This window comes from Arachis hypogaea, chromosome 5 (genome assembly GCF_003086295.3).
Source record: "Arachis hypogaea cultivar Tifrunner chromosome 5, arahy.Tifrunner.gnm2.J5K5, whole genome shotgun sequence".
Classification (NCBI taxonomy): domain Eukaryota; kingdom Viridiplantae; phylum Streptophyta; class Magnoliopsida; order Fabales; family Fabaceae; genus Arachis; species Arachis hypogaea.
In genome coordinates this window covers 38,107,321-38,131,461 of record NC_092040.1, presented here as the reverse complement: position 1 = coordinate 38,131,461, position 24,141 = coordinate 38,107,321, and the positions used below count along the sequence as shown (strand labels likewise).

At 36.2% G+C, this 24,141-nt stretch overlaps 2 protein-coding genes across 2 annotated transcripts; both read right to left on the bottom strand.

The window, feature by feature from the left end:
• Nucleotides 1-12,074: 12,074 nt before the first annotated feature.
• On the bottom strand, nt 12,075-13,070 carry LOC140184900 (protein FAR1-RELATED SEQUENCE 5-like). Its single transcript, XM_072238099.1, has one exon. The coding sequence runs from the start codon at nt 13,068-13,070 to the stop codon at nt 12,075-12,077; it is 996 nt and encodes a 331-aa protein (XP_072094200.1).
• A 33-nt stretch (nt 13,071-13,103) lies between these two features.
• Nucleotides 13,104-14,320, bottom strand: LOC140184899 (protein FAR1-RELATED SEQUENCE 5-like). The gene is made up of 2 exons (XM_072238098.1): nt 14,115-14,320; nt 13,104-14,022 (listed from the first exon to the last, which is right to left on the bottom strand). The coding sequence occupies exons 1-2, from the start codon at nt 14,318-14,320 to the stop codon at nt 13,104-13,106; spliced, it is 1,125 nt and encodes a 374-aa protein (XP_072094199.1).
• Nucleotides 14,321-24,141: the final 9,821 nt, after the last annotated feature.

The following is a 24,141-nucleotide window of genomic DNA, read 5'->3' as shown; positions in this document are numbered from 1 at the left end:
CTGCTCTTCTTTTATCTTCTCTCAATAACTTAAACTTCTCTTCAACTGGAGTAGGAACTGACTTCGAATGTTCCATTTGAAATTTCTTCAAAATATTATTTGCATATTTTTTATGAGAAATGAAAATTTCATCATCCTTTTTGAAGAACTTCGATGCCAAGAAAATAAGACATCAAACCCATATCTATCATTTTAAAGTGCTTTATTATAGCCTCCCTGAATTCTGTAATTATCTTCAAATTGTTGCTAGTAAAGATTAAATTATTGTGAACATAACAACACACGATCAAGATATCTCCAAGTTCAATGAACTTGATATAAAGTGTATGCTCAAATTGACATCTTTTGAAATCATTCTGCGTAAAATAAAAATTAATCTTCTTGTACCACACTCTTGGTGCTTGCTTTAACCCGTACAAAACTTTCTTCAACTTGTAAACTTTATCTTCTTCTTCAGGAACTTCATATCCTATAGGTTGCTCAACGTACACTTCTTCTTCTAAAGTGCCATTTAGAAATACAGACTTAACATCCATTTGATGTATATTCCACTTATTTTGAGCTGAGAGTGAAATAATCATACGCAGACTTAACGTTTATTTGATGTATCTTCCACTTATTTTTAGCTGAGAGTGAAATAATCATACGAATAATGTCTAATCTAACAACAGAAACAAATACTTCAAAATAATCGATACATGACTTTTGTTTGTCTCCCTTCGCAACTAATCTTGCCATGAAACGATCAACTCCACCGTTGGGTTTGTACTTAGTTTTGTAAACTCACTTTACTCTAATCATCTTCTTATCTGCTAGTAAATCTATCAGCTCTCATGCATTATTCTTCTCAATGACATGAATTTTCTCATCCATTGCTTTTTTCTAATTATTATCTCTAGAGGCTTCTTCAAAGTTCAACGGCTCACACAATCTGAAAATAGAGCAAAATTTATGATTTTTTCATTGAATGAATCATTGTCATTGCCAACTTCATAATCTGCTAATTTAGCAGGTAGTCTCCGCTTTCTTTGAGGTATTCTAGATGATTTTGGTTGTTCGGTTGTGTTTGGTTGTCTTTCTTCTTCATCATCACATGTATTTAAAATTACAATCGGTTGTTTTTCTGTCTTTGTGTCCCAGTCTCATATGGCTTTCTCGCCAAATGTCACGTCTCTGCTGATGATTACTTTCTTTATTTCTGGATTGTACAATTTGTATGTTTTTTAGTATGTGTTATAGTCGATAAAGATACACTTCTCACCTTTGTCTTCTAACTACTTCTTTAATTGATCTAGTACGTGGGTATAAGTGATACACCCAAAGACTTGAAATGATGAATGGAAGGCCGTTTTTCACTCCAAGCTTCCTTTGAAGTTTTATCACGAACAACTTTTGTTGGACACTTGTTTAAAATATGAACTGTTGTTGCGACTACTTCTGCCCAAAACTCTTTATGCATTTGTTTTGACTTGGGCATGCATCTGACCATATTCATGATGATTCTATTCTTTCTTTTAGCAACTCCATTTTGTTGAGGAGTATATCTGGTTGGTAGTTGGTGTTGAATTTTGTGTTGCTTAAAGTATTCTGAACATGCAAGGTATTTTATTTCCCTGTCTCTCCTGAGAATTTTGATTTTATAGTTACTTTGTTTTGACAAACACCTTGAATGTCTTGAAGATATCACATGCTTCTGATTTCTGCTTTTGAAAATATACTCATGTATATCTACCAAAATCATCAATAAAAGATAAAGTACCTACTACTACTATTACTTGAAACTTCAATAGAATAAAGATATGAATGCACAATTTCAAATAATTTTCTGGCTCTCCATGACTTTTCTGTAGGAAATAGATTTTTGTGCTTCTTTTTCAGTTGACGAATCTTACAAACACAATTAGGAATAGAACTTGTGGTAGCCCAGAAACAAGTCTTTTCTTGATAGATAGTTTAGACCAGAAAAATAAAAATGCCCAAACCGCATATGCCACAACTAGCTATCATCAAGTATTATAGAATTCATGCAAGAGAAATTAACATGTTGAATTTCCAATGAAAACATTATGTTTGAAGTCATCTTTGTTTTATCTATGAACATTCCGTTGTTGTCAAACACAGTGTAATATCTACGATATGTTATCATCTTATATCCCTTCTCAGATAACTGTCCTATACTCAGTAAATTGTAATCAAGTTTAGGAGCATAGAAAATATCAGAAATATAACTCAGAGAACCATTTTTTAATCTAATTGATATATGCCCTTTTTTCTTCGATAAGGATCTTCGTACTATTACCAAATTTCAATAATAGTTTAACTAAATCATCTAATAAAAAAATAATTCCTTTCTATTAAACATATGATTACTATAGACATTATTTAAGTACCATATATTTACATCTTCAGCACATGAATTATTTGCAAAAAATAAAGTTTGAGTACCTGAATTATCATTAATATTTTGATGCTAATTTTTTGCAACGTGTATTTGATTATTATTCTAAAAAAATAATTCACCACTATTAAAAAAACTTCATACTACCCTATATCCTCAACTTAATACTTATATATTTATAATTTATTTATTATTCTATTTTAAAACATTTTTTTTATTGAATTATCGATTGAACTAATTTCTTTTGGTGTTTTAATATTTTTTTTGGTGTCTATAATTGAACCAATTAAACCAATAAATCAATGACTAAAACAATTTAACTGACAGATCTAATTCTCAAAACCTTGCAATTCATCTAAATCTAACCTAAATTATATGTAACTTTTCTTTTTGGACGGGAAATTATATGTAACTTCAAATTTGAAACAGGACAACACGTGTTTATAAGGCCTAGAGCAAGACAATGTAGGTGGGACTCAATTTGGCGTTCACGATAGCACACGAGAAACGTGCACTCGTTTTGGTGGGACTCAATTTATTTTAGAATAAAATAATAAATAAATTAAAAAATGTACATTTTAAATTGATTAATTTAAAAAAATATAACAAAATTTTTTAAAATAATAAATATAATATAATATTTTTAAATTAATCTTTATAATTAAAATTAAAAATTTTAATTTAAACTAATTTATTTACGTTTATTTTAAAAAAAATTATTGATATTTTTAAAAAAATTTAATTTATTCTAAATATAAATTTTCAAAAATCTATTTGTAGTTATTTTTTCGTGTTTTCATGAAAGAACGGCCATCAAGATATGCTAAATTATTAATTAAGAGATTTCAACACAATAACAAAAAAGCCAAATACTATTTAGGATTGGTAATTCATACTTTATTTGTAGATATCTAATTCGGTGTAATCCATTCGAATATGGTAGATTACTCGACTCGTTACGAATAAGATAGAGATTACATTGGTCTGAGTATGCTTGCAGATAAGGTAGAATACGAATTTAGGGTGTACTCTATCCTACTCTACCTGCACTCTATATATAACACATATTTTATAAAAATTAAGTATACAGAAAATAAGGTGAGAGTTAAACTTACAACTTCTCTCATATAATGACTTATAATAAATGGGTAACTACTAAATTAATTAGTTAATTTAATAATTTAGAGCATTAATTTTTTTATTTTATTAATATGTATAAAATTAGAAATAATTAAATTTTATATTTATTTTGAAAAATTTGATATTTTTATAGGTAAAATAGGGAAGAATAAGATTTAGAACTTTAGGGTACGGATAAAGTTAGAGTTAAAAAAATTCTCAACCTACAAATAATATAGAGTAGAATTTTAATAAAATTTTTAACTCACAAATAAAATTAGAATAGAGTCAAAATCTTATCCTATACTACTTATTACCAGCCATAACTCTATTGTCTACCCTTTTCAGCAACACTATACGTTACTTGGCTCAAGATTCGGTGGTCCCAAAACGTTTGGACCACTAAGTGGTCCCATAACAAAACATGTTTTTTAAAGTTTTTTAATAATTGCTAAATAGTCATTTTTTAAATTTAATTACAAATTAACTCCATATATTTTATTTAATTATAAAAACTATTTTTTATTTTATAAATAATTATTTTAACCAAAATCTATCATGTTTATTAACAATCAAGAGCAAAAACAATAACGAATTAGATCTTCCATTGATCCTAATAAATTTTTTGGCCATTCCAATCGATTAAAATATTACATTCGATCCGGACGTTCCTGAGGAGTCATGAAATCGTGTTTCGTTGAAAACCAATCGATTGGACTATCAAACCAATCAATTGAATTTTAACTCAATCGATTGGATTTGTGTAATTCAATCGATTGTTTATGATTTTCAATCGATTGAATTCTTCCAAACAATCGATTGGCCTCAATATTCAATCGATTGGTAATGGCTAAAAATCGATTGAACTTTGCACGTTACTTCTAATTCAATCGATTGGTTTGAAACTTCAATCGATTGGGAAGTGACCTAAATGTGTTTTTTTCGGATTTCAATCGATTGGTATTGTAATCCAATCGATTGAAATTTCAAATTCGCTTTATATTAAACCCAAACCATGCGTATTGAATTAGAAGTAACGTTTTAAAACATTCGAACCCCCATTTCTGCATCGCTCTCTTCTCTCACCGAACCAGAAAGCTTCATCTTCTTCTCTCTTCTTCTTCTCCAACCTCACCAACATCCACTCCGTCCTACATACATATTATTAATCCTCATCCAACTCCTTACAAAACCCACCAAATCAATATCCCCAAAATGGCTAGAACCAAGAACACCAAAAGAGCCAGGGTTGAGGGAGAAAGCTCTGCTTCCGCCAGACTGGTTACTTTATCACATTACATGGCAAGGTGGCTGCCGTCTCAAAGGGCACTGAAAAACTATGTGGAGAATTTCGAGTCAAGGCCAATTGTTCCTCCCAGGTACATAACAGCCGAGTTCATTCATGGTAGACATTATAACTTGGTCTGGAATGCTTTACAAACACAGCACTTAATCGATTTTGTACAAACTAGGCTTGATTATTACCCGAACTTGGTTAGGGCTGTTTATAGTACTTTAAATTATGTTGTTCCTAAACCTGATGAAGTGGGTGAGGAGGTAATGCCACTGATTGAGTTTGATTTAGGGTCACAGCATTATAGAATTACTCTGCAAGAACTAGCTGAACAATGGAATTTAGTTTATCATGGGGCAAAATTTACTGGAGGTATTGGGGCAGATGAAGAATGGGGTGAATATAATAGGATCGTTGGTTTGCAGAGTCTACAGTATGAGAATCCACAAATAGATGCTAGAGGTAATATAAGTTGTAGTGGTTGGGTAATGAGCTGCGTATATTGATGTATTTGTTTTCATACATGTTGATTCCAAGAAAACATAATCATGGAATCTTGTTTAACGAAGATATTATAGTGCTTTGGGCTATGGTGACTGGAAAGGAGATAAATTGGCCTTATTTTATGGTTCATCATATGCTTGAAATGAAGAAAGGAAAATCAAGTGTTGGTTTAGTATATGCCTGCCATTGGACCAAGATTTTCACCTGGCTTGGAATTGACTTGAGTGAAGAGAAAAGTGTCGTCTTGAGTAATGTAGCCAAGATTGATGACAGCACACTAAGACAGATGGGAAGAGATCCGAATGCCCAAGAACCTCAGGTCCAAGGAGAACCACAAGACCCTGAGGTGCAAGCACAATCACAGGAACCTCCCCAACCACCCCTCCTTCGCCAACAATGCGAGATTTGATGGATGAATTGCAAAGCATGAGAGTATATATGGAAGAGCAATTTGCTGATATGAGGCAGCGTCAAGACAGGCAAACTGAAGCTGTCAATCGTCAAGGAGAAGCAATTGATCTTCTATACACAAATCTAGGAATCACAAACCCAAGGGGCATCATCCCAAGGCCTGGACCATGAAGAAATTGTTTTATAGCAATATTCAAGTACAAGCATGCCTTGCTTTGATTTTTATAATTCATATATAGAGTTCTTAAAGGTACTAGGTTTGTTTGAATTGTAAGACCTTCTTGGATGATGGAATGAATTTAGCTAACTATTTTTTAAGTTTATCTATATTCTTAAGATACAATCAGGTCTTGAAAACAATGTGTTTGTATGGATTCAATCGATTTTTTTCTTAGTGCAATCGATTGAAGTACACTTAAACACTATTCCAATCGATTGTTTTGATCCACCAATCGATTGGATTACACTTAGTTACTTCTTCAACCGATTGGTTTTTAATGCAATCGATTGAAGACTGGGTGCAATCAGGTGTTTGTATAGATTCAATCGATTGTTTTCTTAGTGCAATCGATTGAAGTACACTTAAACACTGTTCCAATCGATTGTTTTGATCCACCAATCGATTGGATTACACTTAGTTACTTCTTCAATCGATTGGTTTTTAATGCAATCGATTGAAGACTGGGTGCAATCAGGTGTTTGTATGGATTCAATCGATTGTTTTCTTAGTGAAATCGATTGAAGTACACCTAAACACTATTTCAATTGATTGTTTTGTTATTTTAATCGATTGGAGTGCACTTAATTACTGTATCAATCGATTGGTTTTATATGCAATCGATTGAATTATCATCAATTCAATTTCAATCGATTGCATATAAAACCAATCGATTGATACAATAATTATATGTACTCCAATCGATTAAAATAACAAAACAATCGATTGGAACATTGTGTTTAAGTATACTTCGATCGATTGGTGGGGGCTTGATTTCGCATAGTCTATCTACCAATTTTAAAACTTTTTATTTAAATCATTAATATGATCCGTCTAAGATTATTATTATTATTATTATTATTATTATTATTATTATTATTATTATTATTATTATTATTTGAGTATTTATCGACTTAAAGATAATTATGGATAAGATATAATCATATGAATAAAACTAAAAGATAAGATATGTTAACCAGTTTTAAGATGTTACACTTAATTTAAAAAAATTTAAAAAAGATAGAATTAAAATTTGAAGATTTTTTTTAGGTCTATATATATGTGCTCAATCCGACTTATTTTCTATACGTTCACAAATTATTTTAAGTATTTGCCCTTCAACCAAATATACTCAAGTAATATTTTTCAGTTGATAATAATCATGGATATTCCTCCTAACGAAGATTTAGTCCTCAATGATGCACGTAATACACAAAATAGGTCACTAGCTACAGACTGTGATTTTATCACAGTTGATCTTGTTGATCAAATTGGAATTACAATTCCTAGTGCTACGGTAAGACGTAATCAGTTTTAAAATTTTAGTAGAATGTATTATGAGTTATTTAATCTTTTATATAATCTTTCTACAGGATGACCTAGTTTTCAATGATGAAAATATTCAAAGCAAGGATCTCAATAAAAGTGAAGAATTGTCTAGTAAAGTGGAAGAGCTCCTCCATAGCATGGAGGTAATTTAATTTGACAACCAGTAATGCAATTTATATTATGTCATACAATCTATATAGTATAAAAATTTTGTCTCACTCTTTTTGTATTTTTACATTTATATGACATTATTTTACCTAAAATGTTTGCAGTCAATGAGAGTTGTAAACATGGCTCGGGACGAAAAGATTGATAAAATCCTTGAATCTGTAAGCTGCATTGAGACAATGATATCACAACTCAGTCTAAAGAATGATTTCGAGACTCTGACCAAGCTTTCTGCACAAAAGACACTTCCATTCTCAAATATTTATACTGCTATATCAGACGATGAGGATGATCTTATCGAACTGGACAAGAGGTCTTTCATTGACGATGATGCTTTCAAAATAGAGATCAATATGGACAACCCAGTATCTCCAACTGTAAGAGCCGCAACAAAAAAGAAAAATATATCAAAGGTAATGCACGTGCAGTAATGGACAACAACTCATTTTTTTACTATTATATTCTTAAAATGATAATAAGAATTTAATGAATATATTTTTTTAGGGTAAGACCACTATGGGGACACAGAAAAAGGTACCGTTCAATACCCCAGGCGGGATTAGAAAGCCAAAGATTGAGTCCAAATCATCCAATAAATCTAAGGCATCTTATGCACTGAGCCAATCCACAAATGCCTATAGAAGACCTGTTTATTTCTTTTCCATTACGGACGTAATTACCACTTATGAACCAATCTTTAATTATCTAGCTCTTACTAGTACTGCTAATTAACTATATAGTTGTGTATTGCTAATACTTTTGTGTCAAATATTCGTAGTCAATGCATTGTAAATTTATGCCAACTCCAACCATGCGTCTTTTGGAAGATCAGATAAAGGCATGTGCATATGCATTTTCAGCCTCGCTCAATCCATCGTAAGTTAATATGATTTTATCTGTGTTGCCGATGAATGATGACCAATCTAATGTGTTTTTGGTTTTTAACTGAAACAGGGAAGAACTTGTGGTAACAGATACAATCAGAGCAACTAGATTAGACTTTGAACAACTCATACCTGACAGACCCATTACTGATAAGGTACACAAATAATCTATTTATTAATTTACACTTGATTTTCCTGATAAACAAGTACTTTATTTGGATTATGGGTCAGATTCTTGAATTAGCGGCATTGAGATGCACTGATGACCAATCTGATGTCAGTTTCAAGACAACGTGGCAACTTCCACCGAGATTTAAGGTATGTTATATAACCCTTAACAAGATAGTATTACTGGTTATAAGTTATAAATGCACTGCTGATCTTTATCAAGTACTAACAGTTATATTGGTTTGCATTAATGAATTAGGTGGATGTATTCAGCAATAAAGATCTAAAGAAGAAGATGAAACACTATATTTATAAATTTATGCAACCTACTCTTGATTTAAAATTTGTAAGGTTTTTTTTTGGATATTCATGGCTGGATTTATCATTTTTCATCATTAACAAACATAACTTACGGGCAAATTTTATTGTCTAGATATATGTTTCTATACAAGAGGGTGACCACTGGTATCTAATGGTAATCTCGGTCTGCGATCGCACAATCTATCACTTGGACACCCATTTTAATGATGACAGAATTCACTATCGTGAACATGTTATCAAGGCACTAGTAAGAATTTGAAAAAAATTTATTAAGCTTATGTGCTGATATTTTGTTCAAATTTTTTCTATCTAGTTACATGAAATTAGGCAAACGCACTGGAGCAAGTCATCAAGTCGAGGTTTTACAAAGATGATGGCATTCAAGAGTATAATAAACAATTTGGTGACTACAAAATTACAAGGCCAGAAGATATACCTCAATGTAGTTCAAGCTTGAATTCTGCAACTTGGGTTTTGAAGTGGATGGATATGACTTTTGAGTTTAAACCAAATGGTAACAATAAGGTGAGCATTTATAAAAGACCTCCCAAATAATAACAGACTCCATTTTTCTGTACTAATTTACAATAAAACGATTGCAGCTTGAGGATCACGATATTCGCATGATAACCGCTGTGCATTTACTCCGGAGTCGGATCAACCACAAGAAGTCACAAATTATATCGTCGGCCAATGAGTTTTGGAATATACACGCAAACCATGATATATAAAGATTATATAAATAATCTAGATAAAACTTAATACTTAAGTTATTGCCTATTTATTTGTTATGTTTGGTGGATGTACTTCTTTTGTTATTTTTCAATTATAACTTTGTGGCTTTTATAATTTTTCTCTATTTCTATGCACTATATAGATATTTTAGTTTAAAAAAAACCATATTATTTTGATTCAATAATGTTATTTTCATTTATTATTTCAGCAACAATGGCATACAAATATTATGTCGTGTAAATTAAATTTTATTTTATATAATTAATTTATATTAAAAAAAACCAGAATTTTGTTGTTTTCATTTGATCATTATTTGACCTCTATTAAATATTGACTAGAAGAAAAAAACACTATCCGCATGCGCATGCAAATGTGCCAACAAGGATCAAAATATGCTCATCATATTTCATACACCACATTCATCAAATTTTGAGGAGCTGCCTATCACTATCATATTCCCTCAATAGGTAATCTACAATAAATTAAGTATACTACTCATGGAATAAATCTCTCTATGCACTTGTTGGTGTATGTCACTCGATCTTATAAATCTCTCTATGCACTTGTTGGTGTATGTCACTCGATCTTTTCCATTCCACTAGACGCCGCAAAAATTGCTCAACCTGAACATATTGGTTGGGCAAGGATGTTCAGATTCACCATAATACAAAAAATAAATTACTATATTTAAAAGCATCCCCCTCTGTACGATCATCGCCAATATAAATTGGGAAAACGTCATTAGGAATTGTCATATCTCAAGCAGATTTCTTCCTTGGGTTAGCTTCAGTCATCGAAATTGTCATTTTTGACTTTGTGGCTGTAATTGCACCAAGAATTAGTCAAGAAAAAAACAGAAGTGGATTCACAGGCTTCTTTACGTCCTCTATCTTTGGACCAAGCTGCATAACAAACTAAATTAAAGAAAACATTATTAAAGTAAAGGAGATGAAGAAATTAGGAATTACCTTGAGGGGAAAGTCTCCACAAAATGGCTTCACATCAATCAGGGAGCAACCCATGATCAAACCATGCCTCCGCACACCACGATACCACTTTGGACATATCCTATTGAGCTTGACGTCTTTGAAGCCAACATTTTTAAACCATTCAATATAGTCTTCCTCCTTTGGGACCAATAATGCATGCTGGCAAGATTGAAGATTATCACGTCTGAGCAATTGCTGGCAAGATCTTCATCAATAAAATTTAAAAAACAGCAACAAATAAGCATTCAAAAACCCAATCAAAAACCATAACTAAAATCAACAAGGCAACATTGCACCAAGAGCAGCTCTCAAAGACACACACAATCAAAAACACCATTATCAACAACACAACAGACTGAACAGAGCCAGGAATCAAGAACAATAAGCATCAAAATTAAAAAACGGCAACAAATAATCACCCTTAACCTAAAATCAATAAATCTATCAAAAGAAAATTTAAACACAGCATACTCAGAAATTAAAAAAAGCAGCAGCAGACTAACAAATTCATTTTAACCAGTAATTTTAACAACTTGATATCAATGATTATTTTTCCATTCATGTTCAGAAACCAGTCTCACTAAACAGAGCATGAAAGGAAGAGCTGAAAAACCCTATAAGCAGTGACACTAACCTTTGACGCAGAGCAGGACGACGAAGGGACGATGGCGAGTGGCGAAACGAACCACAGACGACTTACCATACGATGGCGAGCAGCTTGAATCCTCAAACAGAGAAGCCACGGGAGATGGGGATGATGTGCCGAGCTAGAAGAAGACGAGTTCGGTACAGGCAGAAGGTGGAAGGAGTGGAGGCGCCGACAACCACGGACGGCGGCGGCAGAAACGTTAAAGAAGCTAGGTTTTGACCAAGCTATTCTGAGTGAGTGAGGTGAATCACGAAGGAGGGGGTGTTAGGGGGAAGTGATGGGTGGGTAACACGTTGGGAGGGTTTCTTGATTTTTTCTTTAAAGCAAAAATCAAAACGACGCCGTTTATAAAGAACCGATTGGTTTTCGGTTCGGTTCACCCATCCGATTTTCGATCGGTTCAGCTGTTTTCATATGGTTTTCAATTTAACGGTTTTAGGCACTAGATCGGATCGTTTTCATTACCGATTGGCTGTTCTTGCTGTGATAACTAACAAAGAACTGATAATGAGGGACGAAGGGGGGAGGGAGTTAGGGGAAGGGGGATTAACGCGTTACATTTTTGGTGTTGTTTTAAATCAAACCGGCGTCGTTTATAAGAACCGGTCGGATATCACGGTCCGGTCATACGGGTCGGTTCACACCATTCAAACGGTTTTCAAGATGACGGTTTTAAATAGTAGACTAGAGCCTTTACATTGTCGGTTTGACCGATTTTTTACGATTTTTTGCAAACCGAATGTTATTTAAGAATTATTTCATCTAAAAAGCATATGCAAGGCTATCCGTATAGAATATATAAAATATAATTAATATAGTCCAAAAAAATAAATAAATACAAATATAAAACTGGTTCTCTACGCAAAAAAATTAAGTTTATGGAGGTTGCTAGTTATCACTATCTAACTCAGCTGTCGGTTTTGGATATACGTCGCCATCATCCGAACCATTAGCCTCGTCTTCAATAACGTTGTTGTCAATGTCCTTTTGCCAAGGACATGTTGTCTTCTTATGTCCTTCCATTTGACAAACACTACAACGTTGGCGCTTCTTCCTAGATGGTTGTCTTGAGCCTACACCGCTTTGATTCACATACAGATTGCTACTTTTAGCTACACCTGATTGAGGTTGATTAGTGCCTTCGTCTGCAGCCTTGTAAGATGAGTACAATCCCATAATTAGGTCACGTGTCTCTTCATATCTCTCTGGTACTTTAGCAGCAACTGCAGCAAATTGTTTAGAAAATTCCACCAAGGCACTTTGACAACTAATAACAACAGCATCCCTGGTGAACCCACTTGGATCATTGAATGCTGATTTAACCTTTTTTGTCCATCTATCCAATACCAATGACCGGGGAATCTCACAGATGTCTCTGTCAACCAGAACTTTCACAATATGTTCGCAGGGAATACCAAATGACTCCATTCTTAAACAGGTACACATGAAGATCATTTCTTCTTGACGAAAATCAACGGTCCACATAAAATTGGGCCTCCCATGCTTACACACGGTGTACTTTATGCAATCATCGGTATTATCTATGTTTAGCACCCGCATTGATCCAGCTCTAGAAAGAAATGGCCGAAAGAAAAGAAATATCTCATGAGTGTATAACTCAGCAGCATATCTCTCTAGTAGCTCTATACAAGTTTGCATGACAGGCACCCCACGTGTAAATTCATAATCAGCATTAAATTCTTTAAATCGCATGTGTGCAACACACCTTTGAAAATGCTCTACGAAACTTGTCAAATCATACCGCGACCCCATATACCTTCCCACAACTGAGTGTAAACCTTCACATCTTAATGTAGTTCTAAAGCCAGCAAAGAATTTTCCTCTTAGATATGCAGTAGCCCACATATGCTTCTCTTCGTACATGTTGATCACCCACGACTTATCCTCAATGCCAAATTATTCAATAAGCTGAACCCACTTACGCTTAAACACGGGAATCTCGTAGTCTCCCAACATGATTTTTCTGAATTTCGATGTAAACGATGGATTTCCAACATTACTAGTTGCATTTCGAATAAGATGCCAAGCGCATAATCTATGTCTGACTTCGGAAAATACATCTCTCACTGTATTCCTAATCGCCATGGCCCCATCAGTTATGATTGAGGTCGGGGTCTTGCCCCTCATTGCAAACATGAGCTGACGCAAGAGCCAAATATATGTATCAGTAGTTTCGTCAGCAATTAACACAGCTGCAAAAACAATTGTTTGGTTGTGGTGGTTAACCCCACTGAATATGACTAATGGACAACTATACTTGTTCTTCTTGTACGTAGCATCAAAAGCAATAACATCCCCGAAGAGTTGGTAGTCTAGTTGGCTAATCCCATCAGACCAGAACAAATTGCGTAACAAACCTCTTGAATCATGACATGCCTTGAAATATAATTGTGGATCCTTCAATCGCATATCCTCCAACTTCTTCAACACTCGCGCTGCATCACCAGGAATTTGACGCCTTTGCCGAGCAATCTCATTGTACATATCTCTGGGACCATAGCCAACAAATTCATACCCGCCTGCTTGACTAGCTAGAAGACCAAATATCTGTAAAGTGCTAATCCCTGACTTTAGTATGTTCATCATTTGCATAATATCTGCCTCTGACATTTTTCTGTGGGCAGGCAACATAAAACTGAATTGTGTATCCAATAGATCATGGTTGTGTTCGTCAGAGAAATAAAAGGTATGCCATCTTCCACTTTCTGGTACAAATTTAACATCCATTCGGACATCACATCCAGTTCTTGTTTCTAATCTAGGCTCCTTCTTCCTTTTTTCCATCGTGTAATATTTCTCCATCCTAAATCCTTGCCTATGACATACAAACTTTTGTTTGTAAATCTCACCAGTACTATTCTTGAAGGTCTTGCTCTCCTTGCACTAAAGCCCTTCGACTTTGAGTACTTCATATAAAAATCAAATGCAAGCTGCAAAGTAGAAAAGTGGTATTTGCCAATTTTCTCCGCAAAATTCTCACTAAATTTCAAAGTTGTAATGTCTTGCACGGAGTCAACCGCATAAGCGGCTTCAAGGATATCTTCTGACTGATCAGATTCTAGAAAAAAATGCTCCCTCAGTAAATTCATCTCTGAAGTCTTCTTCAAATTCATTCTGTTCATCCATCATATCTTGGTCACTTACTAGCTCTTCTTATTGGTTAAAGTCATCGTCCTCCTGGTATTGCTCATTCATCTCAGTGTCCGTAAATATACCTGACATCTTAAAAATGTCCAATGAAAAAAATTATTTAACTCCCCCTTTAATCATATATTCTTATTTGTGGTAAAAGTTAAAAATTAAAAGTAAATAATATTTAAAATTTTTTGTTTAACAAAATTAAAATAAAACACAAAAATAAGAATAAATTTGTATAGGAGTACATTCATTATGTTATAATTTTAATAATTAATGTAAAGTTTAAAAAATTGAATAAATTTATATTTATTTTGATTACATTCAAAAGTGAATTATATGTATTGATATAATCAAGAAATATACTTAACTTCTTTTATAATAAGTAAGTTTTTCAATAATTTAATTTATTAAAAAAATCTCATCTTTTTATTTATCCTACAAAATAAAAATTCATATTAATAGTTTTGAATAAGAGAATTAAAATAAAATATAAAAATAAAGCTTGAATAAAAAAATACAAAGTTTTCAATCTAAAAATATAAAATAATTAAAAGATAAAAAATTATTTAAATATACTTTTTTAAGACACTCTATGACTTAGATGAATAAATATTATTTTTAAAATGAATCATGATATATTGATATAAAAATTATTGTGTGTAAATTTTTTTAACAATTAATAAACCTCTCTCGTTAATAACAATATTGGAACTTAAATTTGAACGCTAATTAATATTATATATTGTGTAGGTACTTAGAGTATATTATAAAAGTACTTAACAATTTGAAGAGAAAAATTATTAGTGTAAATTTATTTTTTTTAAAAAAAAATTATCCTTATTGAACTATTCTATACTTTTATTCCTTCAAAACATATCTTAATAAAAATCTTTTTAACAATAATTTAGATCCAATAAGAATATCTTAACGAGCAGTTACATCATTCTGTCATGGGTTAATGCAAAATTTACAGAACGTGAGTACGTGATTGAGTATAGTTTCTTGAAATTTTGGGGTGTCCAAGCCACTACTCCCCCTCTAGGTCCGTTCCTGATTGCTAGCTACTAAATAATAAAAAATAATATCTATTTACTTTTTAGTATTTCTCAATGTCTGTGAATTAATAAAAGATAAAAAAATATTTTTTCATTACACAATCAATTTCACGAATAAAGTATCGAAACGAATAATTGCAAAATTAGAGATTCTATTCACTGACCTCGATTTTGTAATCAAAACGATGGTTTATTTTCTGAACACTACAATGAAAAACTTGATTGGACCTTTGCTTATTGCTGCAACGGTGATTAACGATGAAGAAATGTTGGATATTAAATAGACGGATAAAAAATGTATTTAAAAAAATTGGATATTGAGTAGATGGATGTTCCAAAGAAAAACAATTAATGGTGTATAATCAAAGAAAATGATACAGGATTTCAATGGTGGGATTGAATAATTAGTGATGGATTATTCACCAATTTATACTGTTAATATTAAGGAAAAGATAAGATTAGAGTATCTACATCAAAATAAGACCGCAAAAATTGAAGATAGAATTTGAAAGATAAGATAGATGAATAATAAGATAATTTCTAAAAAGATAACAAGATTGAAATAGGCGCAAGCACACTTCAATCCATTGAATTAGGTAAATTCATATTATTTTGGTGAATTCAATCGATTGGATTACAATACCAACCGATTGGAAGCCGAAAAAAACACATTTAGATCACTTTCCAATCGATTGAATTTTCAAACCAATCGATTGAATTCGAAGTCACGTGCATAACCAATCGATTGAATATTGATACCAATCGATTGTTTGGAAGAATTCAATCGATTGAAAATCATAAACAATCGATTGAATTACATAAAATCCACATTTAATACATTGTTCAATCGATTGGTTACTATGACCAATCGATTGATTTATGCAAAACCATTCTTCCCAGCAATTTACAATCGATTGTTCAATGATAAACTGAAATCCAATCGATTGAGTTAAAATTCAATCGATTGGTTTGATAGTCCAATCGATTGGTTTTCAACAAAACACGATTTAATGACACCTCGGGAACGTCCCGGATCGAATGTAATATTTTAATCGATTGGAATGGCTAAAAAGTTTATTAGGATCAATGGAAGATCTAATTCATTATTCTTTTTGTTCTTGATTGTTAATAAACATGATAGATTTTGGTTAAAATAATTATTTATAAAATAAAAAATAGTTTTTATAATTAAATAAAATATATGGGGTTAATTTGTAATTAAATTTATAAAAGGACTATTTAGCAATTATTAAAAAACTTTAAAAAACATGTTTTGTTATGGGACCACTTAGTGGTCCAAACGTTCTGGGACCACCGAATCCTGAGCCATGTTACTTGTAATCCTACTGGATTTAAGATCTCTATCATCATTAATTAATCAACAACATTTAACACTTTTCTTCTCTCAGACGTGTGATCATCTTTTCTATCTTTTCCTAATGAATTTTCACTTAAATTGTTGAGTTTAATCAAGAATTAATTAGGATGTAGCCACTATGGATGCTACTTTGAGTCTTGTGCAATTCTGTTTATTTTAGGTAGCATTTGACTGGATTTGATGGAAAAGAAGCATGTAAAAGTGGAAGGAATCGCAAAGCTGTCAAGTCTGACCTCTTTGCATTCAATCAATCATAACTTGAGCTACAGAGGTCCAAATAAGGCGGTTTGCGTTGAAAAGCTAACATCCAGGACTTCGCAAAGATATACAATTTGACATAGTTGATCTGGCGTTTAAGGGCGCGCACTCGCACATCACGCGCACGCGCACATTGGCGAAAAGTCTATCGGCGCGCACGCACACCTGGCGCGTACACGTGACATGCGCGACGCACTGCAAACTTAGATTTCGCCCTCAGCGATTTCTGGGCTGCTCCATGACAACAATAAAAAAGTCTCGTGACCCACAAATTCAGCCCAACAAAATACATAAATTCAATTACAATTTTAGTCTTTATTATCTTATCTTTAATTCTCTTATTTTATCTTTATTTGTTTTATCTTTCATAAGACAATACTCTATATATATTTAGTTTTACCCTCATAGTTTACAACACACTTCAATTCAATTTAAATCAATCAACAATCAATAAAAGTTTGCATCTTTACTTTTTCTATTCTTTCACAATTTTATCATATATATATATATATATATATATATATATATATATATATATATATATATATAAAATACACCATCTTAAATTAAAATAACATGCATTTATTATTGTAAACTTTTATTATTGTTATTATTTAAACATTTCACTGAAACAAGAGAAGTGTCATTCTTTCATCAATCAAAATTTTAAGTTCTAAAGTCAATATGATTTAATGTCATTAATATTAGAAGGATGTACATGTACTTGTGGTGAAGACGATCGATGCCTCATGCCTAGCTATAGTTACTGTTGAAACCGAATGAAGCCAGTAGCGAAGATGAGTAGCCAAGTAGGTTTATCTTTGTCTACGTTAAACTAGAGTAAAAAAAATGAGCACAAGTGCACAACATACGCTTGATTTTTTTTTGAAAGAAAATAAGCTCAACACACTGAAGTGGAGCAACAGTAGAAACAACAAGTACTTAAAAAATTACATAGAACTTTTTAACTTCCAGTGATGCCATCAACCCCTACGGAACACTCGTAGTCCATTCGTCGTAACTCAGAATCGTCTTTCTTATTACAAACTCCACATCTGTGTTCTGATTATTGAAGATCCGCGCATTGCGTTCCACCCAAATGTTCCAAATAACTGCAAAGAATCCCGGCAGCCACTTCTTCTGATCCTGTTTCCGCTTATGCCTACCGGCCCACCGCTCAAACAGTTCCTTTATGGTACCAGGCATAGACCACACCTCCCCAACATATCTCAAACAACTACACCACACCTTCCATGTTATCTCACACCTGAGAAATAAATGCTCCACCGACTCTACCTCCTTGTTACAAAGAACACAGATATTATCACTGGGCCTAAGGACGCCTAGTCTAATCAATCTCTCCTTTGTATTTACTCTGCCAATAAGTACAAACCACCCAAAAAGCTCAATCCTCGGCGGTACCACTCCCCTCCAAATAGAACTTGTGTAACTGTAGCTCGTTATCTCATCCGACAGAGTCTCCGACTGTAGTACCTGCACAACAGATTTGGTAGAAAATACCCCTTTACCATCAAACTTCCAAACCAAATTATCATCTTTATCCTCTGACAATTTCACCTGCCTAAGCCGCTCATGAAGTTGGTGGACAAGTTCCAGCTCCCATTGGAACAACTCTCTTCGCCACTGGAAGTTCCATATCCACTCAAGTCCATCCCAAAATCCACACTCCCCTACCTTCGATCCTTGCTGATTAGAAATTGAGAAAAGTCTTGGAAATGTCACCTTCAAAGGACCACCTTGTAGCCAGTTATCTTCCCAAAACAGGGTACTCCTCCCATTCCCTACCTCCATCGCCATGCCAGTAAGCATTTTATCTTTTATCCTTTGCTCTTGAACGTTTAACTGACATATATCTTTCCATTGCCCTCCTTTCACTGGTAACTGCTGATTCACTAGCATTACAGCAGGGTTCAGGTTGTTGCATGAGCAAACTATCTTCTTCCATAATGGGCACTCTCTTTTGAGAAACGCCACCACCACTTGAATAATAGCGCTGTGTTCCGGATCACCGCATCCCCAATACCTAAGCCCCCGGCCTTTTTCGGTGCCTGAACCAACTCCCACTTAACTAACGGAATACCATCCTTGCCATCCTCCTTGCACCACATAAATCGCCTTTGCAGAGCGATCAGCTTATCTGCAACTGCCTTTGGCATCTTGTATAGACTCAGATAGTATATAGGAAGGCTATTCAGCACTGATTTGATAAGAACAAGCTTACCCGCTTTAGTTAGAACCTTAGCTTTCCAGAGACTGAGTTTCTCTTCCACCTTGTCAATTATGGGCTTCCAAGTCTTCACCAATCGAGGATTTGCACCCAAAGAAATCCCGAGATATCTTACAGGTAATACTGCTTGCTTGCATCCCAGCAATCCACAGGCCTGATCTATCCAGTCCTGCTCACAGTTCACCGATATCAAACTTGACTTCTCGAAATTAATGCTCAGCCCCGACATCAACTCAAAACACCTCAACAGTCTTTTATAATTAAGAATTGTCTCTGTCTCTGGTGGGCAAAACAATATCGTATCATCCGCAAATTGTAGGTGCGACAAACTGATATGCTCTCCCCCAACCAACAGCGGTTCAATGCGCCCATTCCTTACAGCTTCTCCCACCATCCTATTCAACACGTCCACTACCAACACAAACAGAAATGGAGAAAGGGGATCCCCTTGTCTGAGACCTCTTTCCATGTTGAATGGCTTAGACGGCGCCCCATTCACCAAAATAGACATAGTGGCCGTGCTTACACACTCCTTCACCCAATTCCTCCAGCGTTGGCCAAATCCCATTTTCTGTAACACTATATCCACAAAACTCCACCTGACTCTGTCATATGCTTTATGAAAATCCAGCTTTATGATCGCCGATTTCCTCCTCCGTGCCTTAAGCCAACTAACTGTCTCACAGGCTATTAGAGCACCATCATGAATTTTTCTCCCTTTCACAAAAGCCGTCTGAGTCTCACCCACCAAACCCGGCATCACCGTCCTCATTCTTCTCACCATCACCTTCGAGATCACCTTGTACACACAACCCACCAGACTTATTGGCCGGAAATCCTTAATCTCCTTAGCACCCAGGAATTTTGGGGCCAGAGTCACCCATGTTATATTCACCTCTGTTGGTAACTTTACCTTGTGGAAGAAATCCATCACCGCCTCTGTGAACTCTTGACCCAACTCATCCCAGCATTTTTTAATGAAGTTCATATTGTATCCATCACTACCTGGGGCCTTAGACGATTCACAATCCCAAACGGCGTCCCTAATTTCCTCAGCCAACGGAAAAACCTCCAAGGCTTCTGCCTCAGCTCTATCAATTTGCTTCAACAACCCATCCCGAATACCTATACTCGGAGCATGTTCCTGACAATACAACTCCTTGTAGAATCCCCTAATTGCTTGCTTTATTCTCCCTTGATTCCTCACAAGCCGACCATGAATCATCAGAGCATCAATCCTATTATTCCGTCTTCTAGCCGATGCAATAGTATGAAAGTACCGGGTATTCCTGTCCATGTCCCTTGCATGTTTAGATCGAGACATCTGCTTCCAATGGGTTTCCATCCTACTGTACCATTTTTCACAAAATCTCACCAACGCCTTTCTTCTAGCCTCCGTCGTACCATCATATATCCCCTCACTAACCTGCTCATCTAGCTTCCTGAGCTCTTCCTCAAACTTTTGCAGTCTAGTATCCATATCTCTGAAATTATCCTTGTGCCATTGCCTCAATGGTATCGTCAAGGCTTTCAGTTTATCAAGGAATGGACCACCTCCCAAGGTCCGCCATTCATTCTTTACCATCCTTAGAAAGCCCTCATGGCTAAACCAGGCATCCAGACTTCTAAATAGTCTAGGCCCCCCTCTCACTTTTGTATCCTCCACAATCAACGAGCAGTGATCGGACAAGCCCCTTGGACCCCCTCTCAGCCTTAAGTCAGGAAACTGCTCCACCCATTCAATATTAACCAGCACCCTGTCAATTCTGCTACAAGATTTGCCCCTAAACCAAGTGAACTTCCTATCCGTAAGGGGGAGATCCACCAACTGCATGTCTTGAACCCAACTCTTAAACTCTTTCGCTGAGACCGATAAATTCTATAGCCCTCTTCGATCTTCAACTTGCAAAATCTCATTGAAGTCACCCAACAAACAGAAAGGCACCTGGCACAAACCTGCAATATAACTCAACTCCTCCCACACCACCCACTTTGCCTCCCTTTCATGTGCCCCGTATACCAAACAGTAAGCACACTGAAAGTCATTCTTTGTTATTACTCCTTCAATACACAACCACATATCTCCTTTATAACAATTCCTTCTCTTAAACATGTTATCATCCCACATCCACAGAAGCCCCCCCGCCGCCCCAACAGATTCCACAAATTCCCAACCGACAGAACTATGGCCCCAAATCCTTCCAACATCATACTTCGAGATATTCTCCCTTTTAGTTTCTATCAAACCTAGCATGTCTAAATTATACTTTTTTTTCAACGTCCTAATCATACTCATCTTTCCATCCCCCCTCAAACCCCTAATATTCCAACAGCTCACAATCATTTAAACAAATTACTGCTCACCTTCTGTTTATTCTTTGGACGACTCATTCTTGCCTTTGCTTTTTGTTTCGCCAACTTCCGCTTTCTCGCTATTTCTTCATTCTGAGCTTGCAATATACCCATGATATCCACGTCCTCGTCCAACAGCACAGCACCAGATTCCACTGCCAGTTCCCATGTAATCGCATTTTCCTTGGTCTGTGCTTCCATAGACATCCGATCATCATTTCCCTCCGTTAGCCGCACACTGCCAGGTTCAGCTCCAGCCCCTTCCTCAACATGTTCCTCAATCCCCACCAAGCCTTTGTCGTCCGCCTCTTCCTCTTGATCATTCCCAATGGTGTCCACATTTGCCCTGATCATTTGCTGCTTTGCACCCTCATCCACCCAACTATCAGCAAAATTTCCCTCCCTGCCCGTGCCACGCTGCTCCCTGCCTCCTGAACCATTGCAATTCTCTAACCTTCTGACCCTATCTCTTCCGATTTCCACCCCCGCTCCCAATCGCAGCACCTCTTGTTCGGGCCGTTGTACCCCGCCTCGCCTTCCTCCGAAACCACCGGCGTTCTTCCCTGAACGGGCGACCTGGTCTGGCCAGCTTCTCCCTTCGCACGATCAACGGGTGTCCCCTCACCGCCCCCATCGCACCCCGACGCAGCAGAGGTTGCTCGCGCCACTACACCCACCGCCCTGTCCTGTTCACAGCCTACCAACCCCAATTCACATACCACGGAGGTCGTCGGCAGCCGTCCATGCATAGGTTGCTGGTCCCATTCAGCATCTGCCTCACAAACCATATTGACCACAGCTTTGCCTTTGCACCCACCCGCAGCCACAGCCTCTCGCGCAACCCTACCCTTGGGCGTTTCCTGAATCAAACGGGTCATGTCAACCCGGTCCACCATGTTGCAGCCCAACCTCAGCCGACCCGGTTCCCCCCACTCCCCTTAGTTAGTTAACATTGGGCTTTTTGTTTCATGACCCAAGTCCCTTCCCCCTAAAATGCGTCCTATGTTGGGCCTAATTGGCTCATCCTTCTGCAATAGGTCAGCACGAGGAACGCTTGAACCAACAACCCTTCCTTCCCCCGAACTAAAAACCTGCGTAACCGTTCTGTCAGAATCCCCTTCTTCACTCTCACCAAATCTCAGCATATCCCCTTTCCCATTATTGTTGGTACTACCCTCCGAATCTGTTACTTCAACAATCTTTTTAAAATTCAAAAAGTCAACGTTCATATCATTCAATAGTACCTCTGAGTTTACTATCCTGCCCTTCTCATGTTCCCCCCCGTTCTCATTGCCGGTGATCATGTCTGCCGCTAGGTCCCTCGGCACCTCCGCCTTTCTCCAGCTATGTTCCCCATTACCAACATCAACTACCCCTTCATAAGCTTGCTTCACCTCCACTGAATTCTTCGGCCCACCAGTCACCCACCCCATTTCCTGCACAAATACTGTAACCTCCTTCTCCCCAATAACAAGCCTGACCGATTCTCTAATTTCATCAAAGACACATGTATCTACTTGAACTCGTCCTACCCGAAATGAAGCCCCTGCTCCTGTTGGAATAGCACAATGTATAACGTTACCCCACAGGCCTCCTACCGCTTTGAATGCCTCTTCTGACCATACATGAATAGGCATTCCGTAGCATTCCAACCATACCTGACGAGACCCGCCGCATTCTGCTTCCTCCCATCGCCGGATTCGATAAAAAACTTGTAACATTGAATCCAGTTTAAACGTATATGCCTCAGCAGAATGCTCCACCGTATCAAACGTTACCAGTACCTTGGTCCTCTCTATCTCCCTAACATCTTCCACGTGAGGCACATTTGTTTGGATCACCCTCTTCAAGGATCGGAGGTCCAGAGGATTCAGTGTGTACCCTACTAGGCTTCTGGCCAACCATTCCATATTCGCTTCTAGTACAGGTAGTGCAAGCCGTTTCATACATCCATTACCTTGGTGAATACGCGCTTGGTCCCCTGCCTGCATTCCGCCTTCCACAGGCTGCTGAACCACTTCATCCTGCTTAGTAAATCTCTCCAGCCTCCTTTCCACACCTCTGCTTTGATCCACCAGCACCCTTCGGTCCCCCTCCTGCATTTGCCTCCGAAACTTAGCTTCCCCTACAGAGACTGTTTTCCCACGCAGCCTGTATTGGTGCATTTCAGCTATAGCTTTTAGGGCACCACCCTTCGTCGTATATCGAACAAAGGCGAACATGTACGCCTTTGCATTCTTCTGTCTTCTACATAGATAAACGTCATTGATTCTTCCTGTCCAGTTGAACAGCTGATACAGTTCCCTCCTAGAGATATCCTCCGGCAGATTATCTACAAAGATAGTAAAAGAGTCCCTCTCTAAGCGATGATATTCTTCTCTAGTCCAAATCCGCGGATCCTTCCAACGTGAAGAGGTTGCCCGGTTCCCACCTCCCCTTCTCTCCGCCTCTCGAACCATACTACCTAATTTCTATGATGTTGGGTCAACGCTGCGCTTATTGATC

Coding starts and splice junctions, on each gene's coding strand:
- LOC140184899 (XM_072238098.1), bottom strand. CDS start 14,320: ATGAATTTGAAGAAGACTTCAGAGATGAATTTACTGAGGGAGCATTTT. Junction 14,023..14,114: donor GCATTTGATTTTTATATGAA/GTACTCAAAGTC, acceptor TGTATGTCATAG/GCAAGGATTTAGGATGGAGA.
- LOC140184900 (XM_072238099.1), bottom strand. CDS start 13,070: ATGTACGAAGAGAAGCATATGTGGGCTACTGCATATCTAAGAGGAAAA.